The 24,433-nt window shown below is 41.8% G+C and overlaps 1 protein-coding gene across 1 annotated transcript in view; it reads left to right on the top strand.

The window, feature by feature from the left end:
• The window catches only part of LOC308292058 (guanine nucleotide-binding protein G(I)/G(S)/G(T) subunit beta-1-like), a 54,905-nt gene that overhangs the window by 29,902 nt on the left and 570 nt on the right, over positions 1 to 24,433 (top strand). The window contains exons 2-10 of the mRNA XM_080734285.1: positions 4,811 to 4,918; positions 9,681 to 9,719; positions 10,344 to 10,450; positions 15,494 to 15,557; positions 15,867 to 16,029; positions 16,897 to 16,963; positions 17,757 to 17,958; positions 18,195 to 18,411; positions 23,042 to 23,158. Coding sequence (XP_080590411.1) covers positions 4,862 to 4,918; positions 9,681 to 9,719; positions 10,344 to 10,450; positions 15,494 to 15,557; positions 15,867 to 16,029; positions 16,897 to 16,963; positions 17,757 to 17,958; positions 18,195 to 18,411; positions 23,042 to 23,148 — 1,023 coding nt within the window. The 5' untranslated portion in view covers positions 4,811 to 4,861 and the 3' untranslated portion in view covers positions 23,149 to 23,158. The remainder of the gene's footprint in view (positions 1 to 4,810; positions 4,919 to 9,680; positions 9,720 to 10,343; positions 10,451 to 15,493; positions 15,558 to 15,866; positions 16,030 to 16,896; positions 16,964 to 17,756; positions 17,959 to 18,194; positions 18,412 to 23,041; positions 23,159 to 24,433) is intronic.

Genomic DNA, 24,433 nt, shown 5'->3' on the forward strand with positions numbered 1-24,433 from the left:
CATTGCCTAGCATATTTCAGCAATAATAATACATTAATTCAAATGATTATATTAGCTTTGTGACGGTTAATATTGTATTTTGGGACCGTTTTGGGATGCTGGTGAAAAAGGTTTGGCACTGCTATATTGAACAAGTTTTAAAAACCAGACATGAAGACTTGCTTTTTCAATGTGTTGCTTTCGGCATTCTGCCCACACTATAATTGCATGCACACCTGGAACTGCACAATGACACCGCTGTGTCATTGTGCTCTAAAAAAGGCAGACATGGGCACATTTTGGTTTTTATTAGTTTTATTTATTTCAGGAGAGCTTAGGGGAGGCCATTGCGGCCATCAGGTTTGGAGAATCGATTGGTCAAGGGAGGATTTTGAAGATGCATTGACATTTTTGCACTGGAATAACCCAAGCCTTAAATCCATTGTTTAGACGGGCGCCTTCATTTTTTGCTGATGCAAATGCACAAGGGGTTATGATGATGAATTGGTATGCTTTTTCTCCCGTTGTGTTTCCATCGCCGTTCAGGAAGTTGCTTACCTGCTAGCATAGCTTTTTGTTTCAAATGGCCACCGTGGTCAGTTAAACACTACTGGCTCTAACGGTTAGGGATGGGACGATATGAACATTTCATACGATATTATCACGATAATCAAAATCCATTATCCTGGGGCGGAATATTTGCCAAAGAATAGCAGATCTACAAGCTCACACTGTGAGCTTGTAGATCGGCTATTTTTTGGTAAAGACATTTGATGGAGAGTGGAAAAAAAGACTGTATCAAGTATGTATATTATAAGTTCCTTTTACCAATTATAGAGGGTTTAAGTGGTACCGGATATGCAGCTCGGCAAATAAAAGGTGAATTGATCCCAGTGCATGACGGAGGACGATATCACGATAAATTAAATCTCCACGATACGATTATCGTGAGTGTTTTTATCACGATAAACGGTAATATCACGTATCGACCCATCCCTACTGACGGTCAGGGCTCATTACTGAGAAGATGGAGAATTAGCCTGCAATATTACCATGGGACATTTTTATCAACAAGATTAGAGGTTTAAGTCTCATAGCTTAGATGCAGACCCATTTAACCCCGCTGGCCAATCAGGTGGCAGATAGCTGCTGAGACTGTCAGATGCTTCAAGGACAAGGTCTTGGTTCAGTAGGTGTTGACACTCCCCAGGGCAAAGGACCCATATCGAAAATCCAAGAGGAAGAGCGAGGTAAGGGCTAGATGTTTGTACACATGATGGTAACTGTGCGTTTGACAGGGAGTCTGTTTTTAAGATGGATGGATGTACGGGCATTTTCAAGTTAAAATAGTCTATTGTGGGGTTCTTTGGAGTTGAATGAGACGATTGAAAGGACAACGATCTAATCCTTTTGTAGTAGAAACACTAATGGATTTCAACTTTGACGTCATTTAAAATAATTACCATTGCGTTGATAAAACTAGAAAGGCCTGATAGTGGGCAGTAGTAATGTACATTTTGTTATTAACTAATTACTGGCTTTTGATGCAGTCCTTATTTGTACCAGTACTTGAGGTAGTTGGTATAGTGGATTGATACCCTGTTCAGCATCCCATAGATTGATGTCACGTTGGGCATCCGGTAGATTAATGCCATGTTTTTTCGGCAGTTTTGTTACTATCTGGCCCATCCTCAACAATGGCCAGGAAGCGACTGCTCTCATGGTGTTGCCACACATTTCCGCCATGGTTAGTTTTGTTTTCCATTTCGTCGCCTTTCTGTGGAGAGTGAAAGTATCGGGGCTAAGCACGTTGACCAGAGGATTGGGGTCAGCTGGATGGCCACTGCTTTCAGGATCATCAGCAGGTTTTGTCTTAACCGGATTTGTCTTGGAGGAGCTGAATCAACTGTGTCCCAGGATTACAGGGATGACATTGGTGGAGGAGAATTTAGAGGCCTGTGTGACCAAAGGGCCAGGGTAGGGCTGTCACGAATATGACATTTCACATGACGATTGTCACTTAAATAATTGCGATTAACGATTTAATTGTGTATTTGTCGTTGACAACTACATTTCTGTTTGGCTTTTAAGCATTGAAGTTGCATATGGCAATCATGACACATAACTGAAATATACAAAGAAATTAATGACATATTTGACAACTTTATCTATCTATAAATGCGAGAAGTCTCTGCGTGTGTGTGTGTCTGTAATCCGCGTATCTCGAGAACCGTTCGTCCCACCGGCTTCAGATTCGGCACGCGCGTTCCCCGCCGCGGCACGGAGTGCAGTGCCGGGTCTCGACCCGACCCGACGCGCGGTTTTCCCGAACCGGCGCGAAACGTTCGGAATCTCCTTATGCGGGGTTGATTGTTGACATCAGGCTGTTTCTGAGGAAATCGGCGAAAGCTCTGACTCATTGTGACATCACTTCATAAAACATCATGAGTCAACAAAAAATCTCTGTGAGTGTGTATGTATGTAGGTAATCCGCGTATCTCGAGAACCGTTCGTCCCACGGGCACGCGCGTTCTCCATATATGGGCATAAAATGAATGCCCCCATATGAGAACCGTTCGTCCCACGGGCACGCGCGTTCTCCATATATGGGCATAAAATGAATGCCCCCATATATGGGCATAAAATGGATAAAAGGACACAGACAGACAGATTCAGAGATCTCCATATATGGGCGTGAAATGGACGCAAATAGACAGATATCTCCATATATGGGCATAAAATGGACCCAGAACTATATGGACGCAAATGGCATATATGGGCATAAAATTTACGCAGAATCACAAAGATCTCCATATACGGGCATAAAGGGACACAGACAGACACACAGACAGACGGATACAGAGATCTCCATAAATGGGCATAAAATGGACGCAAATGGCATATGGGCATAAAATTTACGCAGAATCACAAAGATCTCCATATACGGGCATAAAGGGACACAGACAGACAGATTCAGAGATCTCCATATATGGGCGTGAAATGGACGCAAATAGACAGATATCTCCATATATGGGCATATATGGGCATAAAATGGACCCAGAACTATATCTGCAGTGATCTCCATATATGGACATAAAATGGACGCTGACAGACAGACAGATAACAGATATCTCCATATATGGGCATAAATGGACACAGGCAAACAGATGGTCAAAACGGGTCCTATGACAACAGGTATAATGGGGTTTGCATTAAAGGGCGGGGCATTCATTCCCTATTTACATTGTTCCGAGTTGGCCAGGTCGCCGACTAGACGCTGGGTCCGAAGGGCGGCCCAGCTTCTAGTACTTTATAAAAAAACATTGATAGTGGAAATAGCCGATCGACAAGCTCACAACGCGTCGCATCGCGACGCGTTGTGAGCTTGTAGATCGGCTATTTCCACTACTTTTTGAAAGTGGTTCTAACTATTAATATTTCTCAAGATGGAAACGATTATGACGATTATGAAAAATAATTGAGATTATTATTAGGCGATTATGTAATAATTGTGACAGCCCTAGGCCAGGGAGCTGAGAACTTAACTTGAGCACCTTGGACAACAAGCGGCTGGTGGAACTACGTGTGGTGGGTTCCACTCGCACGAAGAAGCCCTAGTTGACCTCTTCGACAGTATGTTCGTTTCATGGCTGCGATGCTTGTCCTGGGGTTTTTGCAACTTGCAGTGACTGTCAAGGAATGGCCTTCAGTGTTGGCAAGATATTTGTCAAACCGTCGCTGCTGTTTGTACATCTTCTTAAAAATGATGGCCCTGAGACAAAACTGCAGAATGCTTATTGCTATGGATGATGTTGCATGGGCATTTTTAAGTCATTATTATTTTTGTTAGCCGATGTATAAACTATCAAAACATTACGTTTGTACCTTGGCTAATTGTATGCTATCTCCAAATCCATATGCAATATTCTTTTCCCCATCAAAAAAGATTACAATAAATGTATCAGCTTTTTTTGTTTTTTATAACCAATATTCCATAAATTAGTTGCACACCTAATAGTACTCAAATACTAAATGAAAGTACAAAAATAAAATGGAAGAATAAGTTCTGTAAGAACACCCAAGTGAAAGTGCTATTAATGTTTTTAAACCGATATGATCATCAGCTCTGACTTGGTGTCTGCACAGTAGGCTAGCTTCTACTCACCACTCACTTTTCTCAAATCTGGTTATGCTAAATTAAGGCTCATGCTGTCAGCTGACCATATAGCTGTATGCAATGATTGATGTGTTGAAAATCATGAGAATTCTATTCTAACTATGTACATTATATTGCTGTCAATGCTCATATTGCAGTTGATTGATTGAATACTTAAGTAACAGTTTGCAACAAAAAGGCATGGTGGAACAGATTTATACAAACAAATTCTAAAAGGATAACCCAAATAAGCCCAAAAAGGCATGGTGGAACAGATTTATACAAACAAATTCTAAAAGGATAACCCAAATAAGCCCAGGGCTTATTTCCATTAAGGTCCTGTGTATTCAATTCATCTAAGCATTTATAGACAAACAATAATATACAGTAATATGCAATAACATCATATGTTGCATGCCATGCCATCTCCAAAACATAAAAAAGGGGAAAGAAATAAGAAAAAAAGGTTTTGGAAATTGGAAGAAATGTTTACTCGCAACCCTCACTTTCTCTCATGTTAATCTACTTACAGCCGTGTTTGAATCGTGTTCTCTACCTGGGATCATGGGCCACTTGCCTGTATGCTACACATTGCCTATCTCAAATAGATTTGAGATAGGTAGTGTATGAGGTCAGTATATGTTGAACTCATCCATCTCTCCTTCTCTCCCCCAGATCAGTAAAGAGTCAAGGCGGAGGAGCGAAGCACACAATTAGTAGAGGAAAATGAGCGAACTGGACCAGCTCCGCACGGAGGCCGAGCAACTCAAAAACCAGATCAGAGTAAGTCATCTTTTGTTTTCATGCTTGCTTTTACCCACATAGATGTACATGGCACGACTAAGTTATAGTAATATTTATATATAATATATAAACTAAGTTAGTTTGTGCAAAGAACAAGCTATTGAGTTCTAAACCTGCATACATTGATTTAGCGGTAACATGTCATTAGGTCGAACACCCTTTGGATCGACCACCAAAACCTAACCTTAACCCTAACCTCAGTAAAACTATGCCTAAACCTAACCCTAACCCTTACCTCAGTAACCGTGACGCAGGTGATTATCTAACCTGCCGACGCTCGCGGGTGATTATCTAACCTGCCGACGCTGTTCGACCCAACGGGAGTTCGACCTATGGGGCAGTCCCCGATTTAGCTCGTATTAAAGGGTTCTATAGTAATGCAACAACTTATTCTAAGCATGATGCCCACAAATTAAGCAAATAGTTTTTGCATTGAAAGTAAAAAGAAATCGCTGGCTTACTGTGTCTAAAAAGACACTTATGCATGCCCCCACCCACTGAAATCAAAATAGCTAAAACGATAGTAAGCAGTAAATGAAAACATTTTAACACTCGTTTTTTCTTTTCTCTATTTACAATCTAAAATATGAACCCTTGTTGTAAAAAAAAGGGAACTATTGTCCTTTAACGTGTGGCCTACCACCCTATGATGACACAAACTATTGTTCATTGACCAGTGACTTATTCAGAAATATGCACCTTCCAGTTGATTATCTGATAGTGAAAACTATTGAAGGAAGTAGGTGTAGAAAGAGAAACCCTGATTGGCTGGTCTGCTGTACATATCTTCATGTTTGCCGTCTATGTCCGCATGACTTATCTTAACCAGGCTCTGCCAGTGTATTCCTGGCAATAAATACTTATTACCAGGAAAAGACTGGCAATAAAACCATGTTGCTAGGTGATACAGGTATTTTACTTTAAACATTTTTCACACATTTTATTTATACATATAAATAAATGAATAAATCCTTCAGATCTTTAACGGAATAACGAAACTTCCTATTTTCCCCCTTCATTTGTACATAATTGTCTACTACGTTATTATTAACCTGCTGATCAACATATTGCAGTGTTTCCCCTAGGCAGAAGCTGAAGGAGTGGGGGGGAGAGTTGCGGGGAGCGGCATAGTGTTCACGCACAGCGCAGCGTGCAGGCCGAAAATGTTCTGTGTTTTTCGGGTTGGGTGTGTTTGCGCGACACAGTAACTACATAGTAACTCAGTAACTTCTAACTCAGTAAAAAAATAAATATATAGATTTGTAACATTGGCGATCATTTTCTGATCATTATTTTATTATCATCAACATTTGCCATCATCTTCAGTTTCAAAGTGCTTTATTTACACACAAAAATAAATACTATTTGGCTTTTCAAACTTAAGTAAATAACCTAAGTAAGTTCTGTTGTCAGATTTGTCAGGAGGAATAAACAACCAGGTCTATGAAAACAAGCCCAAAATAAGTGAATAGCCTATAGGCCACATGAGCACTTTAAACTTCCCTATTTGAAAATAGCCGATCTACAAGCTCACAAGCAACCACCAGGGACGTCCACAAGGGGGGGAAAGTGGGACTGAGTTACTAGGGCCCAAGGTGGAGGGGCCTTCATTATTTTATACTTTAGAACAATAGCAGATAGGCCTATACAAGCTCACAGCACGGCACAGAGTGCCGTGCTGCGAGCTTGTAGATCTGCTATTTTTAAAAAGTCGTGAAAACATGTATTTCTTAACATTTGTAACTCATATTTTGTTTCTGGGGGGTCCCTGGAACTATTTTGAGATGGGGGTCCGTGGCCAAATTCATATAATTTTGGGGGTCCTCCTTCACATGAAAAGGTTTGAGCACCACTGACACTCCCCCTATGAAGAACATTATTAATGGGGGGCCCACAGTGAATCCTTGTACCCAGGGCCCAGAATTTGGTGCCCTGGCAACCACCATTATTTACAAGCAACTTTACAGAAATAAGAGCCCAAAATACTTATAATAGTCAGATTTGGCAACACTGCATGGTATTTCATCCAACCTAGCCCAACATGGCTTATATTATCAGACCTGGCAACTGCATGTTATTTTCTCCACACACTGTAGGCTAGGTTGCTTGCTAACAGTCAGACACAAACTGCACATTTAGCCATAGACAACCACAAACTACACCACTCTAAAATCATTATCAATACGTTTTTAAATGAATCTTGAGAAATGTACAGCTAAGCTGTAATGATGAATGGGACAACAAGTAAACTTCTCCTGTAACAGTGCCTATGCTACGCCACGAGTGGGTTTGTACTCGGTGCACAGCTGTTGTTTCTCCATCCAATCAATGAGTGTAGCAGAGGAGCGCTATAATCTCCTTCCAGCCGTACCTAACCGAGAGAACAACCGTATTCTAAACATGAGTCATGAAAAAAAAATCATAGAGCGGCGGCCAGGTTTTAAGGGGCGGCGGCCCGCCACTCCTTAATGCATATAGGGGAAACACTGTATTGACTATACACTGTGAGGTAGGGCATTCACCAAATATTTGAATATTCGAATATCAAAGTCACTTTTTCGACGTTGTTCACCGAAGTCGAATATTCGCTTATTTTTATTATTTTTTGTATTGTTTTCTCTTTAAAAAATATATAGTTTATACAGCTTGGCTAGATAGGAAGTCATGTTAATGCTCTATACCAGGGGTTCTCAAACCTTTTTGGCTGTGACCCCCAAAATAAACATATTTGAACTGGGGACCCCCATCCTGACAAGCACTTGGAATTGTAGGTATTACATTTAACGTGACTCGCTTCTGCAGATAAATATTGTGAAAATAGCAGATCTACATGCTAACAATGCAGCGTTGTGAGCATGTAGATCGGCTATTTTCACAATGTTCACCTCTTGCTTACTTAATATTTGACAGTTTGGCCAGTCCTGTCGAATATTCGACTATTCGAATACTAAAAATCACTATTCGTGAATGCCCTACTGGGAGGTCGTTATTACCTGCTGATCAACACCTTCGCCATACGCTGCGAGACACTGACCATCTTCAAGCTGTATTGCTGGGTTTCTTTAGTGTGTGTAATGTATACCCAGAGCAGTGAACGCACTGCAGTAAGGCGAGGCCTCTGTTGCATGATGGCGGGGCACCTCACAGAGCATCTTCATTTATTGCCTTAGCTGTGTTGAATTTGTTTAGATTAAAGTTCTGTATTTATTTATACGCTGGCAAACGATTACAAAGTAAACATTAGTCTCAATATACGTTTTAGATATTACATTCTGCCAAGAGCGCAGACAAAGCATTTCTGCGTAAAACGGATAATATATCACTATGAGCAAAGGGAGCAGCGGAGCAGCAGGGCTCCTGTGTCTTGGTGGGTGATAAGCTAGCAGAGTGTTCATGTTAATTGGTGTTGTACAGTATGTCATAGACGACTGATACATGACTGATGTCCCAGGCTGACCACATGGAGTCTGAGATCCACATCTGAGTCACACTTTTCCCAAGTGAATCCCGAGATCCACATTCATTTTGTTTTGTTCAGCAGTTTACAATGTATTTATTTGTTTTACACATTTTAGGCAGCACCTCTAAATTGACTTGGCATTGTAATTATCACATCTTTGGACTCACCATCACAAGCCACTTGGTCCTCTTCATCTGATGACAATCGGTTTCTTGCATCCACATCTAAAGGTGCACCGTAAACACGTGTACAAATCCAACCGGGTCCATTTGATTACACTCTTCATTATAAATGGACAGATAACACTGGGGGTTTTACTGTGTACTGTACATGTAAAAGCGACTTCAGTTCATACCTAGTGAACTCATAATTACACCTGTCACGTTTAATTGTTTTATCGCAATTAAGAGTTCATTTTGAGGTCAGAAACAAGTGACGTCCTCGAGAGGTACAGGGCTGAACATTGTCATGAGTAATTAAAATGCATTCCCTGCTGGATGTGGAACTGGGCTGACTCTGATGGGACGAAGAACCAAGCACATGCTAGGTGTTCCATGATGAAGTTCAAACTGAGAGCTGTGATTAGGGCCGTCACCGCCATGACATTTTACTTGACAATTAATTGCCATACAAATAACTGGTCATTAATTTAATTGTGGTTTTTGGCATTGGAAATTGGAACAATGGAGAAAAAACACATTTATGTTTGACTTAAGTTTGGAAAAATAATTTGCTCTGGGCAGATATGATGCGTCGCATCACAATGCGTTGTGGCTTGTGAGGGTGTACCTTTTTGAGCGGTGGTCACACCGTCTCCATAGCGTGGCCGTGTGTGTATCTGTCTATGTATGTGGGTGGGTGGGTCCGTATGTAGCCTAAGTACCCCTGGTGACCAGAGAGGTGCTGTTGAGTCTAGTCTGCCCTGAGCATCAACTGCAATACCAGTGGTGGCCTGAGTGACATGGATGGATGGATGGCTCTCTCTCTCTCACACGCCCCCCCCCCCCCCCCCCCCCCCATAATCTTTTTTATTATAATTATTATTACTATTATATATTTGTTTTGCTGTTGCGCAGCCTCCACGACCACCGCTCAGTTCACACAGGTGTGATTTTTTTTTTTTACATGGAAACCACTATGATCATTACTGGTATGCTAAATGACTGCAATTTATCCCAAATAATTGTGACTAGGCGATTATGTAAGGCCTAGATGTGGTGAACCCTGTGCTGAGGTCATTTTCATACAGATTATGATGTGATTGTGTCTCGTGTGTTTCAGGATGCCAGGAAAGCGTGTGCTGATGCCACCCTCACTCAGGTAAGATGCCTGGACCGTACTTATTAAACACATTTTGACAGAACTGAACAATACCTTTTTACCAAATTCAAGTAATTTTTTACTGTATAAATTAGAGATGCGTGAATCAGATTCAGTTGTATTGTATCAAAAGATGCTGTAGCCTCCAAGCGTAGGTTTATGATACAATTACTGTCGTGTCTGACTGTCTCTCCATGTGGGGACCAAAAATCCCCACACAGACATTAAGACCTGTCAAAATGTACCTTGTGAGGGGATATTGTTCTGGTCTCCTGGGGCACTACAGTCATTCTCATGGCTATGAAAGATTTTAGAGCCAGTGTTACAATTAGTGAAAGACTGGGGTTAGGATTGTGTATTTCGGAGTTAGGTTTCAGGGTTGGGGATTTGGATTAAAAATAGCAAAAAATGCTACAAATTACATTTTTAATAAAACATGCTTTTTAGTTCCCCACAGGGATAAAACAAAATTCAAATGTGGGTGACTGAACATGCAAAACTACTTGACTGGGCTACGTTACACTAGGTCAAGGTCACTGGAACAGGAGGTCTGACTACACTAGATCTATGACTTCAATAAATTGTTGCAGAAAAGTAATTTTGTCTGTGTCTCTACGTCTCCAGATCGCAGCTAACGTCGACCCTGTTGGCCGAATTCAGATGCGCACTAGACGGACACTGAGGGGGCATCTGGCTAAAATCTATGCCATGCACTGGGGCACCGACTCAAGGTAATTTCATTCATGCACAATCGGTCCATTTACTGAACAATAACTACAGCCCCCCTGCCCAACTCCAGGAAAAAGCGGAGTAAAACGTATTTGAATTGTGGATGCGATCGTACATGCAAATGTGTGCAGTGCACATGCCTTCTGTGTGTGTTTATGCACTGTTTTAAATGTTTTAAGGTAGTGGTCCTCAACCTTTTCAGGCCAGGACCCCCAAAATAATCATATTTTAACTGGGGACCCTCCCACCCTGACGAGCACTAAGAGTTGACGCATTACATTTTGTATACACAATTCTATTGTTGCGGGGTGTTTTGAGCATGTAGATCGGCTATTTTCACAATTTCTACCTCTAATGTTTGACAATTTGGCCATGTTTAATTAGTCATTTCAGAGTCATTAAAATGTCCTTAAATTGTCACTTTAGAAATGTGCAGATACCCTCTATACACTTTATGTTGATTTGTTTACTGTTGTGTGAGAAAACATTGCACATTAAAGGACCAGGTCACCTCTGGGACAACCAGATCTTATTTTATTGTTGTGTGGGACACAATCAACACAATCCTGAATTATTTTTTGTGTTCAATCTGTGTTTTTAGATATGTTAGTATTTCAGCATGCTACAACTGGTCATATGATGCATTTTGCATCATATGACCAGTTGTAGCATGCTGAAATCGGCTGAAATACTAAATACTAAACTATATCTAAAAACACAGATTGAACACAAAAAATAACTCAGGATTGTGTTGATCGTGTCCCACACAACAATAAAATAAGATCTGGTTGTCCCAGAGGTGACCTGGTCCTTTAAGTTAATCATCTGGGGACCCCCCAAAATAATTTGGGGACCCCCTGGAGGTCCAGACCCACAGGTTGGCTGGCATATGCATGGAAAATAAAATGACTCAAAGGGGAGTGTTTTGTTTTTTTCGTCCTTAGTTGGGACTGTCCCAAATGTCTTGCACAGCCCTCACCGTGGCAACCAGCAAACTAATTACTCTAGCGCAGGTGTGCTGCTGTCCACAGAGAGCATGTTGGCACACACCAATCCCCTGGCAAACTGCTTTGTCACCTCAGTGTGCAGCATCGCTCATTTTCCAAACCTCACCTTTACCACTGAGCTCACCATGATGCAACGCATAGACCCAGATAACTTAATTTCCTCCCCTGTAGTATTTGTGATTTCTGTCTCTCTGAAGGGACCATAACCATTTAACCCATTTAGGCCTAGAATTATTGAATGCTTTAACCAGTGAAAAATGGCAGATATACAAGCTCGCAGCGCGGCACCGAGTGCCGCGCTGCGAGCTTGTAGATCTGTAGATCTGCTGGAATTAAATATTTTGAGATGCGGGTCCGTGGCCAAATACATATCATTTTGGGGGTCCTTGACATGAAAAGGTTTGAGAACCACTGACATAGTAGTCTCTCAAGAACAGACTAACTGAGCTCCAGTTAAGTGAAAAGGACCTTTTCTTTGACGATGGCTGGCCAGATTGCTGACATAGAAACATAGGTTTTTCAAAAAGTCTTAGAAGGATTCAAAAGACACTTATAGAATCGGGTCAAAATTCAAATTTTCACGATTTTTCAAAAATAGCAGATCTACAAGCTCGCAGCGCGCTGTGAGCTTGTATATCTGCTATTTTTCAATAGTTAAAACATAAAATAATGATACACATTTACACAATACACTTTTTTCTGTCCACACCAAACGTCTTTGCCGAAGATAGCCAATCTTAAAGCTCACACTGAGTCTGCTATTTTTGGCCGAATGTGCCCCCCAGAAGAGGGATGCTAGGGTTCATTTTCAGGTCTTCATTGATCCACCTGCTGTGGTGTAGCCACCCAGAATGCAGGGCAGAGAGAACGGTGATGTGTCAGCCCCCATGTCCTTACTATTTTTAGTATCCTAGGGACTCTCCTTGAATTTGCAGAGAACCAGGCTGAGATTAAACCTGTCCTACTGGCAAGAGATGGCCCTGGCATAGCAGTCTCTGACCAGTGCTGACATCAGTACCATTAAGTAGCACCTACTGTACACTATGGACTTGACATGGCAACAGAAGGAGATGCATCAACAGTTAACCTTTTTTTTTAAACTAAAATCCTTCATCCTCATTGTTAAACTAACAACGATGGTTTTCCTGAAAAGAAGTGTAGAAGTATGGCTCAAAGCTAAATTACATGACTGCAACTGACCTTATACGGGTTTAAAGCTGCTAACATTCATATTGGCTGATAATGTTTATTTTTTGTCCCTTAAGTCTTTGTTCACAAGTCCTTTAGTAATTTTGAAAGTGGCAAGACTATTTACAGGGGTCTTAAGGTAAACAAAAGCGGGGTTTGAAATGAAACATTTCCAATCAGTAAATGTAGCCCCATCGCTGTGCTAATCTAGCAAGGTGAGAGCTAATTAATTCTTCTTCAACGTTATTGGAGTGTGTTTGGAAAGTCAGATAATGCGTTGCAATCTCTGCTAAGCATCTTACCCGAGTAAGAAAAAGAGTGGAGCGTGACAGTGAGGAAAACTGGCCAACGAATCCCTTTTTTTTTTATCAGGGTCAACAGTTTGAATTTAGAACAATGGTCAGGACTATTGCAGCAAAATATTTGACCCATATGCCACATTGTAACAAATTGTCTTTGAGTGACAACTTTGTTTTTTTACAACCAGGGTTCATATTTTAGATAGAAATGTGCAAAAATGACCACCCCAACGGGGCTGCTCATGGGGAATTCCCGGGGACCACCGACTCCTGGTGCTCCAGAACGGATGCAAAAGTGGTGGCGCCCCCAGTGGAGGACCCCCTGCCACTGCAGCGCACATAAAATGCCGTAACTCGGGCTAGGAGCGTCCGGGAGAGCCGGGGCCGGTACCTATTCGTCCGCCAAGGCAACGCGGAGACCCCACCCCTCATTTCTCACATGGCCCTATTCTAGCGCCACCTTCAGGCCGATTTTTAAAACACATTTTTGGACACTGCTCCTACAGTTTTTGCCCTAAAATCACGAATATCACTACACAGCATGTCTACACTCATGTCATCAACATGGATCAGGAAGATTTTGGAAAAACACATTTTTGCCCTATTTGTGGAGATAAGCCACCTACGGTCGCTTATCTCCCGATTAGGGAGTCTTACTGGTAGATAGTCATTAGAATGTTTTCATCTACTTCTTTCTATCGTTTTAGTGATAACTAATTGCATGCAAGTGGCTAAATATGTCTTTTTAGACACAATAAGCCCATTCCCAAGATGTACCGCAATCTTTCATGGGCAGATGTGACTTATGGGGGCTGGAGTAAATAGTAATAAAGAAATTGCCGGCTTATTGTGTCTAAAAATACATATTTAGTCACTTTACACATGCCCCGACCCACTGAAATCAAACTACTAAAATCGCTAAAACAATAGAAACCAATAAATGAAAACATTTTAACTCTAATTACAATCTAAAATATGAAACCTTGTTGTCAAAAACCAAAGTTGTCCTTTAACCCACAGTCATCTTAGGAGTAGGACTACTGGTGCTCACAAGACTGCTTCTCTCACCATCACTGGCCTGAGGATGGAGCCTTTCACTTCAGACTGAGCTCCTGCTCTATGGGTTTTGTTTGCGCATCAGGTCTGGGGCTGATGACGTAATACTGTGATGCGTTTGCTCTTGTGACAGAATCTATAGGCATATATTTCCTGTTCCTAACTGCATCCCGTGGGTCTTGAAAACGGCGCAGAGCACAAACTGGAAAGAGGAGTTTGCAGATTTTTCTCACCATTTTTACCACAGCATTGCTCCTTCAGAGGCTTTAATTCTCTGGTGTGGTGCGGTGCATAGGGCTGTCACAATTATTACATAATCGTCTAATCGCAATTATTTGACATAATCGCAATTATTTGACATAATTGCAATTATTTTGTGATAATCGTCATAATTGTTTACATGTTGAAAAATGTTCAAACATTTAAATAATAGTGGAAATAGCAGATCTACAAGCTCACAACATGTCGCGATGATCCACTATCAATGTTCTTTTTAAAGTGTAAAGTTGTCAAATGTGTCCTTAATTTCTTTGTTTATTTAGGTTATGTCTCATATCTGCCATGTGCAATAAAAGAGAAAAAAGTCTGCACACCAAATTTGCAGTTCCCAATATAGAGCTTTACTGCCATGTGCAACTTCAAAGTCTACATGCCAAACAGAAATGTAATTGTCGACGACAGAAACACGTTAATCGCAATTATTTGAGTGACAATTAATCGTTGTGTAAAATGTCATAATGGTGACAGCCCTAGCGGTGCAGCGTGTGTGCTGTGGTCTCTATCTTGGTAGTTAAGATTTGCATGCTCCGATGGGAGCCACCCCACCCCTGTGTGTGCGCTGTTCCTCCTGCTCCTCTGTGCGTTGGGGGACCTGTAGCTGTGGTTACTCCCGTTTGATTCGCCCAGATAGCAAAGAGAGCAGCCACACAGGCACCTGGGAGGTGTCTATAAAATGCAACAACATGGTGCAACTGAAGCCTGCATCTGTACTAAAAACAGGCCTCGCTCACAACATTTCTTGCAGTCAAACGAAAAGACAAGCTACAATTTATTTTGGACTCCATACTAGTCGGTACTGTCCCAACACCACTGAGGTAGTCTACTCAGTGTTTTAGTGATGCTGCACTTTGAACCTATTTTTAACATTTTCAATCAACAAAACAACGCCTTGTGAACTTGTAGATCGGTTGTTTTGGAAAAGGACTCAGGCGGTTAATCAGTCTGTTAAAACACCAATCAATCTCAACCTGCATCCAACATAAGCTATTTAAAATGCAACACTACTTTTTACAAGAATATTCTGTCTATTACAGTTAGATGGAGCGAGTTAAGTAAATCAATTATTTTCTGAGTCCCTTTGCATCTCTGTAAACACAATGTGTGGGCAGGTAGAGTAAGATTGGGAAAATTGACGTGCCAGCTCTTGAGGATGAGGATCGGGGGCTGTTTGAAGGAAACAGACTACTTTAATCATTGTTGTTTTTGTCTCATCCAGGCTTTTGGTTAGTGCCTCCCAGGATGGCAAACTCATTATTTGGGACAGCTACACCACAAACAAGGTATGAACGGCCATTATTCTGAAAGAGTGAGGGGGGGTTGCAAATGCCCCAACTGTATTTTCTGAGCGTTAAGATTACCAGTTATGGCATCATGTGCTCGGTGGGCTACAGCCCTTTACGGTGTAAGCACAATGTAATGAGGCATTTGAATATTTATTATTGTATTTATGTTCTATCTAGAGTTCTAGGCCCTCATTGTATATCCCGTCTTTGTCGCTGACCAAGTCTTTGGACCAGCTAAACTCACAAAATTAACACTCAGGATTTGTACAATTCTTTTTTTAATATTTGACTCCTTCATTCCTCCAGGTTCATGCCATCCCCCTCCGCTCATCCTGGGTAATGACGTGCGCCTACGCACCCTCTGGCAACTACGTGGCCTGTGGAGGGCTGGACAACATCTGCTCCATCTACAACCTGAAGACCCGCGAGGGCAACGTGCGCGTCAGTCGCGAGTTGGCCGGACATTCAGGTGAGCCGGCCCAGCTAAGATGTACTGTGAGCAAGCTCCAATCAGAGTCCTAGGTTCACCTTGCTGTTCTCAACCGAAGCAGTGTTGTTTTTGACAGCAAATTTTGATTTAGTTTTAGTCATAGTCTTTTGAATAAAACGTCATTTAGTTTTAGTCATAATTTAGTCACCTGAAAAGTTTTAGTTTTAGTCTCGTTTTAGTTGACTAAATATCATAAGATTTTAGGTGACTAAATCTACAGTTGATTTAGTCAACTGAAATGTATTTTGGCAGGCCTTGATGGCATCGTAATTGACTGACTTTAAACTTGTTTGAGTGCTGAAAATAGCAGATCTACAAGCTCACAACACCTGAGAGCAACCAAACATAAAATGACTCTCTTCTCCACCAGTCCCTCCCTTTTAGTCTTTTTAACGTTTTAGTCTAGTTTTTATTTTGTTTGACGAAATTGTCAATATATTTAGTCTGAGTTTTAGTCATCACAGCTTAGTTTTTATTACGTTCAGTTGACAAACATTTTTCGTCATAGGTTTAGTCGACAAAATCAACACTAAACTGAAGCCTAAGCCTTGTCCTTAAAAATAAACCACAGCCCTGTTTTCCCTTTACATTGTCTATCAGCATGTATTTTCATTGTCATTCCAATAAATAAGAACAGTATACTATCTTGGTTCCATTGATCTAAGGCAGAACTCAATGGATTAATTCATCATTAAAATAAAAATGCTCTGAAAATGCTTGCAGCCAATCAAGTGAACGCTTTAAAGATTTTCAAGTAGGCCCTGGTCCAGAAAAGGTTGGGGTGTGCTGGTGTATATAACCCACTGTATTGCTTTTAGTGACCTGTCTTCAACTCATTGCCATCAGGTTACCTGTCCTGCTGTCGCTTTATTGATGACACCAACATTGTCACCAGCTCTGGAGACACCAGCTGGTGAGTAGAGAGCACTGCACCCACACTGCTGGCACTTCACATTTCTACCTTTGTTTGTGTGGATTCCTACAGTTTGTCTCCATTGGCAAGATAAGTGCTTTTGGTGCAAAAAAACAAACAAACATGATACGTATTAGCATCAGCTTGTCCTTTTTTCATTTTTCTATGCTTTTGAAAATGGATACTCCGCTTTAGTACATGTTTGAATGCAACTTGTACCATTTGGTTATCATATTAGTCAGAAACCACCCATTATAAAGATGGAATCCATATTAAACGTTAATGAGTATAGCCATTAGTAAAGTTAAAGTCATTATAATGTTTCCAAGTAGTCTACTCTGCCAGGACTCGCTTGTGGTGCTACAGTTAGTTAATTCTCTAATCTCTACTAATTCTCTACTTACTTTTAAGAAATATTGTATACTTTTATTTTTAACTTATCTGATGCTTTTCTGATTTCACATTGTGAATTAAACACAAATCAGGGTATGGAAAGACCACCGTTTCTAGGATACAATGGTATCAAACATGACACACATGCATATTTCCTTGTATGGGCTGCTCTGTTTGTGACATCAGCTGTGGCGATGTCGGTTTCTGCGTACTTTCTATGGCGTTAGTCTCGTGCTCATACGGACATTCATACATACATTGGGACCTACACACAGAGCCAGACGTAGGAGCGGTTGGCACTGTTCAAAAAAGACCTCAACAGCATGGGAGAAGCTCATAGTGTGTGCTCTTGATGCCATTCATCCATATCACTGATGGTGTCCCAATCTCCCTCCCCCAGTGCTCTGTGGGACATTGAGACCGGCATTCAGACAACCACATTCGCCGGCCACAGCGGAGATGTCATGAGCCTTGCTCTGGCGCCTGACCACAGGCTCTTCGTGTCGGGAGCATGCGACGCGTCCGCCAAGTTGTGGGACGTCAGAGAAGGAATGTGCCGACAGACCTTCGTTGGCCACGAGTCGGACATCAATGCCATCGGCGTAAGTCTTTACACTTTTTGACACTAGCTCCTACTCGCCATGTGTAGACGCATACATTGCATTGCATTATCATTCACAACATTGATATTAGGTTTAGTGATGTAGCGTTGGAACGTGACACGTTTCTTTTTGTAGATGCTTTTCTAAAACTTCCAATTCAAATGGTGTTTTCTGTCTATTATGGATATTTTGAAGTGTCAGAATTAATCTCTCTTCAACCAACCTCTCTTTTCCAGTTCTTCCCCAACGGCAACGCTTTTTGCACGGGCTCGGACGACGCCACCTGCCGGCTGTATGACCTGCGCGCCGACCAGGAGATGATGTGCTACTCACACGACAACATCATCTGCGGCATCACCTCCGTCTCATTCTCCAAGAGCGGCCGCCTGCTGCTGGCCGGATACGACGACTTCAACTGCAACGTCTGGGACGTCCTCAAGGCTGACCGTGCAGGTGAGCCAAACCATATAGATAGAAAAGGCTGGCGTAGTCAGTAGTGCTGTCGCCTCACAGCTAGAAGGTCCTGTGTTCGATTCCCGCCGGGGACGCTGTGGGCGTATTCTCTCCTCCGCATCATCAGTGCTCATTGCTGGGGTTGGCAAAAGGGCCTTTCTGTGTGAGTTTGCATGTTATCCCTTTGTGGAGTTTGCATGTTCTCCCCGTGTCTCCTAGGGTAGGTACCCTCACAAAAAACTTGCAGTAATGCTGGTCTCTATACTGCCTCCCCCTGGCCAGCCGGGGAAAGGAACTGGTCGGAATAACTGTTCCTCCCACGTGCTACGTCCAACCGGGGAAACACCCCCCTGTCAGGTGAAAAGAAGTCACTTGGACTCCTCGTGCACAGAAGGAAGCATTCTCTCCCCAGGTTGGCAGAGCGAGTGTAGCGCCCAGGATTACATTAGATAAATGACACCGGGTGAAAATGGGCTACAAAATCATGGGATCAAAATTTTAAACAAGGAAGAAAAATAAATAAAAGCAAGATAACTCATTCGCCACTGCAGTTCATTGGAGCGACCTGTAAAAACAAGAGGGTGGAAGGCACTCATTGCAAAACATTTTGTTCCAGGGACCCCCAGAAGCAAAGATTTGATTTTGGTCTATTCTGCATCTAGCTTAAGGCCACAGACCCGTCGGGAAACGCGCGGTCGTGCGAATGAGGTCGAGTGTGTTTTAGGTCGAGTTTTCCTGTTACCGCCCCATGAACTGCGGTGTCCTTTGAGTGGAATAGTGTTTTTATGGTACGCTGTCTTTCCTGGTCATAACGGGAGCATTCTATCCCCTGGCTATTTGTGTTGTTTTAGAACTAGCCGTTGATCAGTGGTATGTACTTTGCTGTGACTACGCTAAACCTGGTTTAGGTTTAGGGAAGGTTTAGTGCACACCGAGGAGTCACCCAGAGAGAGTGTGGTGTATAGCACTGAGAGGCACTTGGTTAAGCTTGGTCATGTAAATTATTCATGGAGATATACAAATTGATCTAGAAGTGGAGGTGATATCTTAACTGACCAGTGGTCTTGAGGTTCTGCGACAATCACTAATTATTATAGTACTGGGCATACTGGTCCAAACAATTGGGGAGTAATGATTTTATATTTTGTATATATCGGTACTTTGTGCACACCCATTATCCAATATGCCAATTACGTAACATATAAAATGTGCCTTGAAATTTTGACATTGGATTGTCTATACTTGTCTACGCCAATCTTTTCTTTTTTTAATAATAAAGAGATTATTGTGCCACTTTAAACACTTTCAACCCGTTGCCCATATTTTGGGCATGTCATTGGTCATGCAAGCAAGTTGATATGCAAGCTGCAAAGTATTTTGAGTGTGTAGATCAGCTATTTTATGTTTTTATTTGTATTGTTTTATGAGACATTTTACAATATGGGAGCTACAGCCAGAGGCTATCGCTATTTGCTCACCCTAGAGTCCCTGCTCTGGAATCTAAAAGCCTGCTCACTTTACTGTACATCTAGGGTCTTCAACAGGGGGTCCGGGACCCCTAGGGGGTCCTCAGAGTTACTACAGGGGGTCCCCCAAATCCTTGTGTGATAGAAACTTTACCAAACTTTTTTCTCCTTTTTTATATTAACCACTTGAACCCTAGTGTCCTTATTCTGATAACTTTAGACAAAAATAGCAGATCTACAAGCTCACAGCGCCTCGCCGCGCTATTTTTGCTAAAGAGATTTGGTGTAGTGGGGAAAAGAGCAGACCAAGTACATAGTGAAAGGTCAAGTTTATTAAGTATTGACGGTTCAAGTGGTTAAATATCTTAAAACACAAATTGACATGAATCCAAAATACACTGATGATTGTGCTGTCAAACAATGAAACTACATGGAATCTCTGAAATGGTTGTGGGGGTCCCTGCTTCATCTATCTCTCTCAACTAAGGGGTTCTTGGCCTGAAAACGTTGAAGACCCCTGCTCTAGATGTACAGTAAAGTGGGCGGGCTTTTAGAATGCAATGTTTTGACGTGTGATATGCTGTATTGCAGCAGGCAGGAAGGTTTTTTTTCTTCCCTAGCCCAGGCCAGGGTTTCCTCCTGCTGAAAATCTTGGTCTCTGTTTTCATATCTTTGGCTTAAAAACATAAAATAAAAACATGACCCATTCATTTAACACAAATCAAGCTTGGAGTTGCATCTGATGTATTGATTCTCTTAGAAGGCCGATAGGCAGAATAGGTGCAGTAGAACGACTACTGCAGCCTCCCCCACCCGCAGCCTCACCTGCACTAAGAGCGGAAGGGCCCCCTGCCAAGACATGAATACTTTACAGCTATTGACCGCATAGTATGTTGTGGATCTGATGAGAGACGCATCTGGGGCAGGCTGCTTCCAGATTATCCGATTATCTACAGATGTATCTGATCCACCTGCAGACCAGGGTTATGAGAGTTGACTAAAACTAAACAAGAAAAAAAAATCATTAACCAATACTAAAATAAAAGCTAAAGAAAAAAGAAATAAAAAATTATGTGAAACTGACAATATAGAATTGTAATTGAATTTACCGTTGTATCTGCTGTCATGCATTCATTCTTTCATCCTATCTATTTAGCTGAACTGAAAACCTAACCTAAATAAAAGGTAAAACAATATGAATATTTCAAAACAAACTGACAAGAACACGCAAAACGGATATTAACCATTGCTAGCATGATATCTTTTCTTACCCCGGTGGTGAATAATTGCTACATAGAAAAGGCTGTAGGGTTCATCTTACTGTATAGCTACAGACTACAGTATTTCCTTTTTTTGAACATCCCATTCCGCAAAACATGGAGAAGTTCATGTGGGGGGGAAAAATGCAAACGTGATTTTAGGTGATGGAGTGTTGAGTTCTGCATAGTGATACTTTTATGTATGTGCAAAAGTCCCACCCCCCAGAGTGAACTTTATTCTGAACAGACACATTTAGGCTGTTTGATAGGCTTGTTGAATGAAGGTCTACACGCTCGCATCATGTTGCAATGCAACATGTTAGGGCAGCACGGTAGCAAAGTGGTTAGACTTGCTTTACACAGCAAGAAGGTCCCAGGTTCTATCCCTGGCAGGAGGGACATTACTCTGCTTTACACAGCAAGAAGGTCCCAGGTTCTATCCCTGGCAGGAGGGACATTACTCTGTGGAATTTGTATGTTCTCCCCATGGATACATTGTTTATTTTGGGTACTCCGGTCTGCTCCCACACCAAATGACATGCATTAGCTTATTAGGACTCCTGCGAGTGACCTTGACCAAGTCACTGGCTGGCACTACATTTGGATTAGTCCCAGAGCGCTGCAGTTTCTGCTCACTGCTTCTAAGTAGTTAGGATGGGTCAAATAATGGACAAATTCCCCTAAGGTGACGTGTTTTGAGCTTGTAGATTGGCTACTTTTTTTGCTACTCTTACTGGAGATGAGGTTTTTGCTCGACAGTAGCAATATGCAATGTGGCCCACTGAAATGAATGTGGAAATATAGTGGCCCTCCATCATCTAAGTTGCCCACCCCTGATCTAAACCTAACCTTAACCCTAACCTCAGTAAAACTAACGCTGGTGAATGATAACCTGCCGGCGCTGGTGAATGCTAACCTGCCGACGCTGGTTAACCTGGTCGGACCGACGGGAGGTCTAACCAATGCTCAGTCCCCCTGCCGGATGCTGTGGTTCTTGAGCATGCCTGTAGAAGTAGCAGACGTTTCGCTGTGCTCAAAAAGTAATGTCACACAAAATCCATAGATCTATATCTAACTATCTAACTACCATACTAGTATGTACTCTGACGTTAGACTGGCCTGGACACGGAACACCATATACTGTATGGGCATAAAAGAGAGCCAGACAGACGGAGATAAGAGATCTCCATATAATGGGCAATTGGGCATGTATGGTCATGAAAGGGACACACACACACACAGACAGACAGACAGACAGGCGGCCACCGGTCTAGTATATTTATATTTGGCAATAATTTAGACATAATTGCAGATTTTGTCATTAGAGATCTCCATATAATGTATGGGCATGAAAGAGACACAGACAGACGGATATACAGTAACGGGTATTGCACAACTGGACATCAATCGTGACTAGGCACCGGCCTAGTATATATTTATTTGGCAATAATTTAGGCATAATTGCAGATTTTGTCATCAATGGTAGTTTAGGCATGCAGAGGCTTATTGTCCGTATCAGCCAGAGCTTGGTAGTCTATCCCCATTTCACAATGCGTTAGACCCCTGGTAGAGGGATTGCTGAGGTGGAGTGGTATGTACACCATGCACTATGTATGGTCTGGACCTATCGCTTGAAACGTAGCATGTACTGTACGTAACATAAACCCGAGCAGATACCTTTTTTATTTGAACCCATTATTTGTATTTCAGCCAAACTTGGGTGTATCGTCTCACCTTTTTGTCCTCATCATCCAAACTCGATTGTCGAGAACAAGATTATCTCACCATCACGGCTGATGACGGCAACTGTTTTTAAATGTGTTACGAGCACTGATGGTTGCCCAGAATCTTCCTTACGGTGCATCTGACAGCTTCTGTTCTCTCTCTCTCTCTCTCTGTGTGCAGGTGTCCTGGCTGGGCATGACAACCGTGTGAGCTGCTGCGGTGTGACTGATGACGGCATGGCTGTGGCAACAGGGTCCTGGGACAGCTTCCTCAAGATCTGGAACTAAGAGTCTGAAGGTAAGATACCACTCTCTGCATTCCTCACACAGGGCTGTCACGATTATGACATTTTAAATGATGATTATTTGTCACTCAAATAATTGCGATCAGCGATTTAATTGTGTTTTTGTCGTTGACAATTACATTTCTGTTTGGCTTGTAGGTTTTGAAGTTGCACATGGCAATCATGATACATAACTTAAATATTACAAAGAAATTACTGGCATATTTGACAATTTTATACTTAAAAAATAACAATGATAGTGGAAATAGCCGATCTACAAGCTCACAACGCGTCGCATCGCAACGCGTTGTGAGCTTGTAGATCTGCTATTTCCACTACTTTTTGGAGCTGTGTGGAACACAAGCTCCCTATACGTGGCCGTGTGTGTGGCCGTGTCTGTGTGTCTGTCTGTCTGTCTGTCTGTCTGTAGCCTACAGGACCTTTTGTGACCACACGAGGGCGCTGTTGTTCAGGCCAGGCCAGGCCAGACACCCACACACACACACACACACACACACACACACACACACACAGCTCCACTTCGAACAGAGGTTCGATTTTTTTTAAAGTGTTTGTAACTATATTAACATTTCTCAACATGGAAACGATTTTGACAATTATGCAATATAATTGCGATTACCTCAAGTAATTGCGATTAGACGATTATGTAATAATTGTGACAGCCCTATTCCTCACACAAACTTTCACCCACCCATCAATCACTAGGACTTGAGAATTACAGTAATTATTGAAGTTCAATCTCTCGGTATCACTGACATTTTTCGAACTCCTTAATTAACAACATACTTCCATGATTTATGTATTTTTATATGCTTAAATCAGATGATGCATTTTTGCATCATATGATGCTTTGTAGCGTGCTGAAATACTAAAATATCTAAAAACACAGATTGAACACTATAAATAACTCAGGATTGTGTTGATTGTGTCCCAAACAACAATAAAATAAGATCTGGTTGTTGGTTCCCAGATGTGAAATGGTCCTTTAAGGGGGAAAGATTTTGGTGCATTATTCTACACAGTTGAATATATTGGATTTAGAAATCTTCATGTAAGAATATTGTCATTGTCGTGTGGAAATGTATGTACAAACCTTACTTCAAGAAATGGACAACTTTAACTTTCCACAGTTTTTGACACTCTTGTAGGGTATTCATTTACGAAAAGAAAGCAATATGGATATACAAGGGTTCTGCCCGACAGTGACAATATGTAACATAGTAATATATTGGCCAGCCTTTCTTAGAGGAGTTGAATAAGCAGTGGGC

The sequence above is a fragment of the Nannobrachium achirus genome (assembly GCF_963921795.1).
Source record: "Nannobrachium achirus genome assembly, chromosome: 9".
NCBI lineage: Eukaryota > Metazoa > Chordata > Actinopteri > Myctophiformes > Myctophidae > Nannobrachium > Nannobrachium achirus.